The 12,546-nt window shown below is 40.8% G+C and overlaps 1 protein-coding gene across 1 annotated transcript in view; it reads left to right on the top strand.

The window, feature by feature from the left end:
• LOC144103546 (uncharacterized) overlaps positions 1-10,188 on the top strand; it is a 41,605-nt gene extending 31,417 nt beyond the window's left edge. Inside the window, exons 6-9 of the mRNA XM_077636239.1 lie at positions 7,099-7,283; positions 7,394-7,470; positions 7,868-7,921; positions 8,570-10,188. Coding sequence (XP_077492365.1) covers positions 7,099-7,283; positions 7,394-7,470; positions 7,868-7,921; positions 8,570-9,294 — 1,041 coding nt within the window. The 3' untranslated portion in view covers positions 9,295-10,188. The remainder of the gene's footprint in view (positions 1-7,098; positions 7,284-7,393; positions 7,471-7,867; positions 7,922-8,569) is intronic.
• Positions 10,189-12,546: the final 2,358 nt, after the last annotated feature.

Here is a 12,546-nt window from a genome sequence, read left to right as displayed (position 1 = left end):
GGCATCTGATAAAATCCATAGTTGACATCAAGTTTGCTATAGTAGGATACAATTTAAAAAAACAGCAGTTAACGCTGGGTCACAGTCTGCGGCATACTGTATTACTTTGCTAGCCAGTCATAAAAGTGAACGAAATAAGCTTTTTAATATTTGACTTTATTAAACAAGCCAGGTATCAAAATTCTAGAGCTTATAACTTTTTTCTCTTGGTTAGCTTCTTGTTTAGGTGACAAGAGAAGTTTTAACAATGGCCTACATTTTTGTCGTGGAGGAATTCTGTGCGCCGGTCTGAATTTGGGCGGAGCTTCACTGCAGACTTAAGTTGTATCCGACTATAAAGTAAGTGGCACCGGCCAACTCTGCTGCAGTATCCTCTCTTCTATGAAGTTTGTACCTCTCACACTTGATGTTTTCGTTGGTATCCCATTTCTGACACAATGCTTCGAGTTCCAAGACACTGACACTCTATGACTGGCGTAGGAAGAACCACCTGTATTGCACTGAGCTTCCTTTTATGTCCCATAGATTTGGCCAATGCGGCGGATGACACAGCGTAATCCACCACATATCAATACAGAGATGTGTCTTTGGAAGTCAAAATTTTTTTTGAAAGAGCACAGGGTCACATAGTAGGCTGCGAGTCTGGCAGTAGCATGGTAAACAACCGTAATGTTGGGGTGCCCCATCATCCCCTGATATCTCTACAGCTGTGTATTTGGCCAGAAAGCATTACCACCCTCTGATCATTCATGATAAGTAAAGCTGTGAGATAGTATTTAATATTTCTGTTAAGTCAGCAGTGATAATGTAGCAATGTTCAAATTTGATTTGGAGCTTCCTGTCTCCTCCATGGTTGGTAATATCATCATAGTTTTTAGTTACATATACATATATGTGGCCGCAAAGATTCAAATTAATGGTCAGAAATGAATATTCCTACTCAGATGCTTCTTGGATTAGGTTTGTATCCTGAGGTTTTAATTAAAGGTTTCAAGTTCCATAGACCACATTTTTAAGTTTAATGCAGAATAATGCTATCTGTGCTTTTCTTTATGCCAAAATTAGATAGCTTGTATATTTGTTGGAAATGGTATACTGTTTGCAATTTGTCATGGTAATAGAACTCTCACCAATATTAATTTACCTAGTTGGCTGCCACAGTGGCTCAGTGGTTATGGTGCTCGGCTCTTAACCCAAGAGATGCGGGTTCGATCTCGGCCACGGTGGTCTAATTAGATGGAGGCGAGATTATAGAGGCCCATACTGTGCGATGCTGGTGCACATGAAAGAAACCCAGGTTTATGGAGATCTAACTACGGCATCCCTCATAGACTGAGTCACTTTGGTTTCAACTTGGATATTACAGAATTCAAGTTGGATAGGTCACATTTTGAAGTGTAACACAGATTAGTGCTATGTGAGCGTTTCATTATGCCAAAATTAAATAGCCTATATATGTGTCACAAATCATATTCTGGTTGTAATGTGTCATGATAATACAAACTTTTAGCAATATTAAGTTAGGCAATCTTGTAGGTGTTAAGATCAAAATTTCTTGAAGAACTAGCTTCATAATGGTTTCTTTAAGGCTTTCATAAAGCTGCTTGGTTTTATGTTAGAATCACTTGTTCCTCTAGACAACATTTAAGAATGTATGTACATAATCATACCTAATGCTGTACACATCGGCAGATGCTCTGCTGACCACTTGATTATCAGTCTTATCAACGCTACAGGACTAACTAGGGTGGACATTTGCACTACCATTGTTTTGAACTGTGCTGGTGTGCCAAAGGAGTACTGTGTCTGCTGCTTTTGCAGCAGTATATCTAAGCATTTTATTTCTGTATGTAGGGTTATTCATGCAAGCACTGCTGAACGCAACAAATGAAGGAAATGGCTCTGCGCTTCATTAAAAAGTCTAACTTATTATGACTAATGTTTTTTAGAAAAATCTGGGGTCCGACAGCTATCTGAGGATGTCATTATGATGGCAGTGATTGTACACTCATTGATTCTAGGGTCCATAAATTTTAGCTTAGCTGCATTGTCTATCGATTTCCTTCACTTTTCAATTCTTTGAAAACTAAGATGTTGGGATATGCTACCACAACTAAACCACTAAAGTAGAAAAAATCATTGTTTCTAAACAGACACTACTGTAGTGTGGTGTCATTTCTCTAGTCTGACACTAATTGTATGTTCACTATAGCACAGCCAGGCGGCATGTGGTCGCAGTAGAAGGGGGAGGATATTGGCAACAACTTGGGAATTCCCTGGGTGCTCACATAAGCAAGGACCAAAAGACCACTTAGACAGCAGTGCTGTTAACACACGCACCTAGTGAAAACTATGGCTAGAGGGGGTAAAGAGAAGAAGCGTGTGTATTATGCACACTTTGAGCAGGACTGTAAACTCAAGCTGCAAGCTCGGATGCGAAAAAGATTAAAAAATGCTGTCCTGCCTCCCTTATACTGTTAGCGTCGGGAGTACGAGTGGCTGGAAAAGTTTCCGCAAGTCCTCGTGGAATGTCACGCTGACATGTTTTCATGCGATGAGTTTCTGAGGCAAAAAGAGAGAGCGCTGTCTCCTCAATGCCTGTAACAGTCAACTCCGTCGATCAGCGCTAGGGTTGCTGCAACGCATGTGCCCTCTCTTGTTGGTTAAAGTAACTAGGGAGGAGGACATTGTTGGGAAGTAAATCCAAGGGCACAGAGCAGGCACAGTGCCCACAGCAGAAAGAATGAGCTTTCTAGTTTAGTTTTTGACGTCAGCACTTCCTTGTACCCCTGAATGCATATTATCAAGACGAGAGATCACATACACAAGTAAAGCTTTGCTTTGAGATGCATGAGGCTGTGTGTGCTGATAAAATAGGTAGCTGCCTCAACATGTCTGATCTGCAATTTAGGGTGCACTCTGCTGGCTCCTGACACCTCCTTAAGGCAGTGGATCCGAGTTTAACCTTTGCCAGGAGTGTGCATCTAAAATTGCACCTGCTTTGCCTATATGCATCACACCATCGGCATCCTATGCATGAGTGTAGTCTCCGCTGCCATGGTTTCTTGGCAATATAAAATGTATTCCTGCTTATTAGTGGCTGCCTCTCCGACATTATGGGGCCATGATGCCCATCGATCACACTAAATATTCTCTGCCTGTTCCATCTACAAGTGGCTGCAGTATTAAACTCTTGTTTTGTGTAATTGTGGCTTTCCCTTTTGTATTTTATGCTTTTCTGTGTGCCTTTTTGCAGAGAAATCAAGCGTACTCCCAGAAGGAGTGCTAGGTTCTGGGGGAACAACCTGCATGGACAACTGCTGCCAAACTATGCAGATGATATCCTCAGGCTCATTTCTCTTCAAACTGCATATCTGTTGCTCTGAATTTGTGATCACTATGTGCCGAGTTAGGCACATCAAAATACTGGATAATTTGTGATGAATACGGTGGATCTTGATCTGACAGCACCTCTTTACGGTCTGCAGGCCATTTTGCAGCTCAGGTCTATGACTTTTTGCGGCATTTCTGTTGTGTTCATTGATCTCGCTTTTGGGTGTGTTGAGCTGTATGCATTGACAGTTCTTTTGCAGTCAAGATCATCTGCTGCTCCCACAATAAACGGGTTGAGAAAATATAGGTCTGAGACAAGCAAATTGTTCTCACATTCCCCTAACTGCTCACTCGTTTGCGTGTCCAATATGAATTTGGGCCTGGTGATCTTGAGTGCTGGCAAAAAAGACACTGCATTTACTTTATTATGTATCTGTATCTTCTTGTTATCCTAATCCCGCACCCAATGAATGAGTTAGTTTGCTACGGTGTTATGAACAACCAGGTGCAGTGTTAATTTGACAGGCAAGAAAAAAGTCGAGTATGTCCATTCTGGGTCCACTCTGGTGGTTTATGGAACTTGGTACAGGCACTAAAACAAGATTTCAAGCATGGCAATCTTTCCTGTCACCTGCAACCCTTTTCATACTGTCATAAAACGTATGCCTGCTCCAGTAACAAAACAGTTCCTGTCTGGCACCCAGTGTATTTGTCTATCTTCGAAGTGCTGCTCCTCTGCAAATAACTGTTATTACCTATGGCTGTTGAAGTTAGGTAATCTGCTATTGCAAATCAACACAGGGATGCCAGTATATCGCATTTGAAGCAGCGCAAGGACTGGAAGCAGTAAGGAGACGCCACGAATGCTGGCTATCAACTGGTTTCATTCCAGAACGGTCATAGCATATGTAGGTTTGCCATATATATGGGAAGCATTCATGATTTAGAAGGAAGAACAACTCTGTGTGATCACAGGAAGAACAACTCTGTGTGATCACACCATCTATCACCCTGTTTCCCAAGGAGGCCGCATTTCCAGATCATCGGATTTATGACGTGCGTCCTGACGCTAGATTTTAGCTTCCTTATACATTGTTGTGAATTTTTGTTTTTCTTGTTTACACTTGTCTTTCTCCTTTTGTTGCTTCCTCTCACACCATCATTATGTATCTGATGCATGCCTTGTCATTACATTTTAGCTGTTATATAGACCTGTTATGAATTTTTGTTGCTCTTTGTGGCTTCCCCCTTGAGATCTTGTTAGCAACTGAGCTGGGCATGTGCCGTTTTCTCCATCATGCCACGTTTAAATTATCTTTTTTGTTGTCCTTAGCTTGCCAAACCTGTTATAATATTATAACATGTGTTCTTCACCTTGGAATAAAAGTAGTTGATGCGCAGCACTCGTGGTGTCTCCTTGCTGTCGGTAACCAGCAAGCCCAATTCATAACACTTGTGCCAATCTATGGTTATTGAATATATAGAGCATGTAGGCACCTCTGCTATTAGCATTTGGGTTTTTTGTCTTCTGTCTTGCTCTGGTTTCTTCAGACATATGTAGTCCTGCTACTCCCCTCTGTCAAGCATTAACCTTTCAAAATGCTTCCAACCCTTACTTCACTTGTGTCTTATGATTGAAAACATGTAATTTCGCATCTTCAGTAGTAGTAGTAGTATCTGGCTTTGTACTTGCTTTAAGCCATAAACACAACCAGATGCATTTCAAAAAGACATGTACGTACTGCATTATAAGTGCTGTATGCATTATAAGTGCTGTACAACTATTCAGACCAGCTGTGCTAAATATACCACAATTGACATTGCATTGCATATACCACAATTGGCATTGCTGGTAGAAAACATCATTTTCATGTATTTGTTCTCTTATTTTGCACAACAATGCCAGTTGTACTTTATTTCTGACCATATCCTTTCACATTTTGTGCTTAGGGAAGAAAGAAAATGACACAATGTGTTGTCGGATCTCGTTTTTGTGAATGATTGCTACTGCCCTGTGCATTACTGTTTACACAAAAGCATAAAACCGCTGGTGCTTGTGGCATTTATGTTCATTGTAAAGTGACACTCCATTTCTCTCCATTATTTTGCAGGGCATTATTGATAAGGGAATGTGTACAGCGTTCCAGAGGAAGAAACCTTCAGCACCATGCCAGCCAACCTTCCATGTCTCCATTGCTTCATATTCATAACCTGATAAATTGCATGTGCAGTGGTCTCAGTGCATTGTGTTTACGTACAAAGTGAGATGAGAATGGTTTTGATGTATTTGCATTAATTAATGGAAACTAAACGAAGAATATTGGCATTGCCCTCGAAAGAAATGTTTTGTTTAGTGAACTCGTTTCGTAAACTAATTTTTTTCTGCGGAAATGGCAGCTGCGTTGGGAAAGGAGAGGGAAGGAGGGGATAACGAGAATAATGGATAGCTTCAGATGTTACTGATGCTGAGGGGGCACCAGGTTCTTTTTCTTTTTGGCCCAAAGATTGTCGAGCAGAAACCATTGGTGTACATTGGCTGAACAGTTTAAATTATGCTCTGAATGAGATTCCCATACAGAGCATGCGACCATGTACAGCAATCAAATGCAACCTCCGACTTGTGTGCTCTTGCGGTGGGCACTTAGCACTACTAGTATTAGAATCAATGTATTTGGTCACTGAAAATCAAGCACCATGGAGGGAGTGGGACCTAACAAACAAGTGCCCGCTGGTTTTGAAGCTATCTTAGAGAAGCCAGGCACTCCATTAAAAAGGGGTGGAGAGGCAAGGAGGTCTAATGGCCGTGGGGCATTCCAGAAGACTGGGTCAAACTGGTATGTTTCAGGGCAGTTACAATGTTCAGGACCTGTTTCATTCTTTTGGAAAAAAGTAAGCCAGTGTTACAGAGACATTGCATGCCATTCGTAAAGTAACTTTGTGACTTAGAGAATTGAAAAATAAGCAGCTGGAGCTCACTTTGATAAAGGAAGATCATTGATTCCGAAACATTATGCTTAAATAAAAATTCAAATTGTAGAAAATGACGCCTTTAATTTTGGTGCAAAGTAAGGTGAATTAGAACCCATCCTGTTAAACAAAGGTCAAAGCAAGATCTGTGGAACTGAAGTGATGGTCACTGTGAAAAACTTAAACTTCATATGAAGGACAAAATGCAATTATGCTGGACATTGTGTGATCGTTCTGCTTAGTGTGCAAATTGATTCAATGTTTTTTCTTGCTTTTCAAAGCAGAAAATCAAGGACGAAGATCTGCATGCACTGGAATAATCAGTTTTCGTGCATCTGTGTTTGACCCTTCAGTCTTGATCTTCTTTGTTGTGTTGTATGGTCTCAAATGTATGAAAATTCATCTTAATGTAATTGAATGTGACTTCACCACTTTGCACTGTTGCTTTGTCTGCTGGTTCTGGCCTTGTGAAAACTATAGCTGCGCAAAACCTGTCCTGTCAGTATCATGCTGTATATTCTCTATGTTACTGTATGTGCAGCTGTTCACTGCTTTATGTGCATTTTTTCTGCTTTGTTGAAGATTATGATATGGTTCCATGTGGTTAATCACCAGTGAATTAGCTCATTTTGTGATATGCATAGCATTACTTACACTTTCAAAACAGTATTTGTTGCTATATGGATTTAGCCTGTATTTTGACATCTTCTATTCCATTTTGAGGCTTTTTAAGAGCAGGTGACAGTTATGTGTATAGTTAGTACTGTGAGAAAGTTTGTAGTTTTCTCACAAAACTGATTGTTCTGCACATCTGTTCTACAAGGTAGCACCAGTCTTATCAGATTTGCTGACCCACTGTGTTCTTTTTTTTTGGTTGCCCAACTGGTGCCCTTTCACGAGTCAAGCCTTCATGCACCACAACTATTCTGTAAAACCAGTAGTGGACTGATTTTGCCCAGAATAATGCAGCAGCTGATAATAAGGTGACCATGAACTTTTATTCACAACTTATTGCCATGTTCACTCTACATCGGTGGTCTAGCCACTGGAGCATGCACCTTTACATGTAGGTTGTGCGGTGTTGGATTCGCAGTGCCACTGGATACCCGCCAGTGCTACAATACACAAGCTTTGTCCCTGGCTCCTGCTGGGCAGAATGCCTGAAAATGGGTGATTAACCCCACCTTGTGTAGACGAAAGTGCCTTCCACCATGGTGCTTTTTGGCCAGAGCTGCCCTTGCACCATGAAAATTCACCATTGTCTTCATCAGCTCCCACGCTCGTTGGTCCGATGACCTCACCTCATCATGGTGTTCCAATAGATTGTGCTTCATTTGTACCATCCATGGTGTTAGAAAGGCTGGTAACCTTAATCTTTTTTCAGAAGAGTGCATTGAACTGATCCCTATTTAGAAGTGCATTGTGAAATTCGATCAAGACAGCTTTTTCTTTCTTCACTTCTCCTAAAATTCAAGGCGCAGGTATTAAACGAGTAAATATAATATGCTCTAACTGCACTGAAGAGAATCTTTTGTGTCAGTGGATGTAATCTGCTTTTCACATGCAGGCCTGAGCTCCAGGGACCGCAAGCATGGTGTTTCCTCTGGACAGAACTTGCCAGGTTAGAATCGGCACTTTTTCTCCATATATGTTTCCTGAAGGGTGTCTTTGAAAGACCAGTTTGAAAGATACAGAAGCTTCAATTTACTGAACTGTGGTGAGTGACAGTGATATGTGAAGTACTCACCGAACTGTCACTGCTGTGATCTCTGTTTATTGATGCAAGAAATTATATAAGGGACCAAGGCCTTGTCAGGTTTTTAGCCTTGGCCTCCTTAGACTTTATCTGAGGAGCTAATAAAACAAAAAATGGCATTGCGCATTGGCCTTAGCATAGTTGACTGCCACTTGTTCAGTTATATGGCCCACGTGGTTGGACTTTGGACAATGTCGGTCATGATGCCAATAATGTAAGTTCAGTGATCAAATGCATCAAGTTTGGATGGATTGAAAGGCTGCCCTTTTTTTTGGTGGCAATAACTTTTCTTGCAGCCTGAATGTGTTTTTTGAGTGCGTGCAGAATTTACTGTAGAGACATCTTGTTTCAGGCCTGAACTCTCCTTAGAGCCGATTTGTTGAATAAAACTTTTGGTCAACATCCACAGCTATTGAGTGCACCCTCCACATTAAACTTTTTTCCTAACTCCAAGTGAAGTGTGGATTGTTGGGTCTGGCATTTTATTTAAAGTATTCTGCCTCTACAACACAGGTTCAGCTGTCACCCAGGGCTCCCAGGGAACACCTGTCGTGCAAGATTCATCCCCTGAAAGGCGCCCTGTGAGCCACTGCATGAAGTCTACTCCTTCCGGCATGGGTAACCACCGGGGTAAACCCACAGGAAAGAAGCTGCACGAATGCACCGACTGCAGAAAGGAATTCAAACACAGATCGCAGCTAGTGGCGCATCTCCGAGTCCATAACGGCGACCGCCCATACCAATGTAATGACTGTGGAAGCAGCTTTGCACAAAAGGGCAATCTGAAGGCACACGAGCGCACTCACACGGGCGAGCATCCTTATCGTTGTGACGAATGTGGTAGCAGCTTTACACAAATGGCCACTCTGAAGACGCACGTGCGCACTCACACTGGGGAACGACCTTACCATTGTCTGCAATGCGATAACAGCTTTACACATCAAACCAGCCTCTTGAGACATCAGCGCACACACACAGGCGAGCGTCCTTACTGTTGTGAACATTGTGGTCGCACCTTTGCACTCAAGCAAAACCTGGTGGCACACATCCGTACTCACACAGGTGAAAAGCCGTTTCAGTGCCAGCTCTGCCCCATGGCTTTTGCGACGCGTTTAGCCCTTGGGAGGCATGAGAGGGCCCATAAGGGAGAAAAGCCCTACCAGTGTGACTTGTGCCAAAAGACATTCAGTCGGAAGAAATATTTAATCAACCACAAGGAGAAGAGACACAAGGACTAGCATTGGTTCCTAATGGCTCTAGTCAATGTCGTTCAAAGTCTTTCCTGTACAAGAAACAAGAGTCTGCTACGCTCACAAACTTGAATGAAAAACAGCAAAATCGCAGCATTCATGAATGACGTCACTTACTTTTGACGAGACTTTCAAAAACTTTATATCCAATATTTATCGCTGCTGCCGTTTTTCAGCTTGCCTCAATGAAATTTGGGGGTCTAAAAGTGTGTGAAACGATTCCTTTTAATCTTGAAGCCTGAGTGGGTTACTTTTTGTGACAATCAATATAAATTCACTCATGTATATCACTGAACCTATAAATGTTTGTCTGACAATTGAGGAAACTTGCTGTTGTGTGAATCATTTTGTATTTGTTCCAGCTGTGTTAGTGGCATAAATAGGTGAGGAAAAGCAGGTGTCCAACCTCAGATTGATGTGTGTGTTAGTTTGTTGGCTTTATGAGTTGACAGTTTGAAACGAGAGCTAACTAAAGAGTTCACAACCATTTCTCAGAGCGCTGTCTCTGCTGGATATAAATGGCATAATATTTGTGGAGCACTGTTTTTATACCATTTTTAATCTGTCTCATCTGTCAGAATACCAGCTGTTTGTGACCATTTCACATTAGACTAGCTTCTTTGTTATGCTGATGCTACTTGATAAAACCTTCTCTATTTACATAAGGTGTTCATGATAAGCTGCAAGGATCGTGGCTGCTAAAACAAAAAATAGTGGGACTAATGCCTGTGAAAAACATTGTAATCTTGTAGTACATTGTAAAGCTCGCAACTTGGCTCATATGTGTGAAATTGCTTAGTGCCAATGGTTCAAAAGTGGCATGCTACATTGGAAGTGCCGTGGTACAGGACAATTGGAAAAAACAGTACAGCTATCTCGGTGTGTGTGTCCATCTTCTCTGTGGAGTGTTACTTTTTCTCTGTGGCTGTAGAAAAATAATAAATGATAACACCGAGAACAGCATCATTTCCACAGATTCTCTGAGCATACTCCCCTCACTTCACCATACAAATACAGTTCCACCACTATTCGGAGACATCATATACACAACATAAGAGCCACAACAGATCGACATCACAAATTTTGCTGGGTTTCGAGCGAAGTTGGAATCAGTGGCAGTGAGAAGGCAGATCCATGTGCTGCACAAGCTCAGCACAAGGAAATGAAGAGTGGCCGTTCCTTACAAATGGTACTCTATAAGCTCTATACTCTGTAAGCTTTTAACCGCCATCGTTGAAATCATTAGCCTATGTAACGTTTGTGCTGCCCAAACTAGAGTATGCATGGGCTGTTTGGCACCGTAATAAAAACAACATTTATAATACATTAGAAGCAATACAAAACCACGCCGCTAGGTTGATCTTCTCTGCTTATTCTTAGCATAAAAGTGTTATGGAACTAAAATGCAGCAGTGGTCATCTCACAAACATAAAGGAGTATAGAAAGCTAAATTTTGGGTGAGTGTGTTTTTCTTGCAATGATGCATAAGGCTTTATTAAACATGGATTACCATCTCATATTCACCTGCGACCGCTAAATAATTTATAATCACATTTCTTTCTTGTGCTGTCTCGGTTTCAACAGCCAAATGAACACTGTGACGTCAAGGTGTCAAATGTTCATATAATCGCTGTTTCCACATACGTTGTTATTCCGGCTCTTGAGGAAGGCTGGCGTCAGCACTGCAGGAAATTAAAATCTTGAACAAGCGATTAATATATGAACGTTTTCCCATGCCTCACGAGACAAAAAAAGCACTCTTTGACGTCACAGCCATCGTTCGGCTATTGAAACCGAAACTGAAAAAGCACGACAGAAAAAATTGCGTTATAAATTATTTAGCAGTCGTAGGCAAATTTCACATGGTGATTCATGCGTAGTAGTGTCTTCCACATTATTGTAGAGAAGGATACATGGCATCAAAATTAGGTGTCTATATTCCTTTAACTAACCGACATCATATCGCAAAACTAATCACAAATTTATTTTTCTTGTTCTGCACGAGTCTATAATCATCCCTGTCTACCACACCTCCATCCGCACAAACCATGGAAAGACCACCTATCTTGCACCTGCCCGCATATCTACACATCTGTCTTCATTTTTGTGCACACTGCGAAAGAATGGAATGAATTGCCCAGGCACATTGTGCTCCATTGTGACCCTTGAGTATTCAAATCACTGACTGAAGCAATGTTAGGCTCTGTAACCTGCTCTCTCATGTAATACCCCATCAAAAGACCTTTGAGGTAGTAAGAAAAAAATAAAAATAAATTGCAATCTACAGGATAATTGAAGTAAATCACAAGATACACCAAGTAAAACCTAGTCATGAAAGAATGGAAGTCATGGTCACACCGAAAATGATTCATTGAAGTCATTTTGTGTATATATAGAAAAAAAGGTTTAAAGATCCAAGTCAGTGCTGAAGTAAATTGAGACCAACTTCATTTTCACTGACAGGGATGTTATTTTGATCATGCAGAGAGGGAGAGTGCAAGGATTAGAACTTGAGTGCGGGACTTGGGTCATATGATTACTTGGTCATCACAAAGAAATAGAAGTTGAAATAAGTTGCTTATTATTCATTTTTGATGCTGAAAGTTCTTGACGTTTGTTGTTATTTAAGTTACTCAATCAAACAAGAAAACTAAAGCATATATTGAATCACATTAAAGGTGAAGCATGGAGGAATATACTATCAGATAAACTTGTGATCACTACAAAAATGATGGATACCACACAATAAGTGTCAGAAGCCCGTCTAGATTAATTTAAATACCAGATTAGAGTATAAATAAATCCTAAATCAATAATATGTTTAGAAGATTGCTTGCAAAGTTTCGAATTGGATTATTTATTGAGCAGAACAAAATAAAAGGCGCAGCACTTGTTCTGCCTATAAAGGCATGAATGCCTGACAATGTACATACCAGCGCCCTTTTTTATAGAAGTCATTCATTGAAGTATTTTTGTGTCGCTTTTGAATACTACTGTGTATGCGCGTTTATATATATGGTTTTATTCTTTAAAAAAAAGACTTCAACATTTGAGGGGAAAGTGCCACCACAAATGATGTTTTACGTTCATGTGCAAAACTGAACAAAATGAGGAAAAAACATTTTTCACTGTTTTATTCTGAATGTCTTCTGTTTATGGTTTTAGTATTAGAATTCTGGACTAGCACAGCAGACGCAAAGCAATAAACTTACGTGAACTCAACTGCAGCTCAATTAACTC

The sequence above is a fragment of the Amblyomma americanum genome, chromosome 9, assembly GCF_052857255.1.
Source record: "Amblyomma americanum isolate KBUSLIRL-KWMA chromosome 9, ASM5285725v1, whole genome shotgun sequence".
Taxonomy (NCBI): Eukaryota; Metazoa; Arthropoda; class Arachnida; order Ixodida; family Ixodidae; genus Amblyomma; species Amblyomma americanum.
The sequence above is the reverse complement of the archived record's forward strand: the minus strand, read 5'-3'. Positions and strand labels throughout refer to the sequence as shown.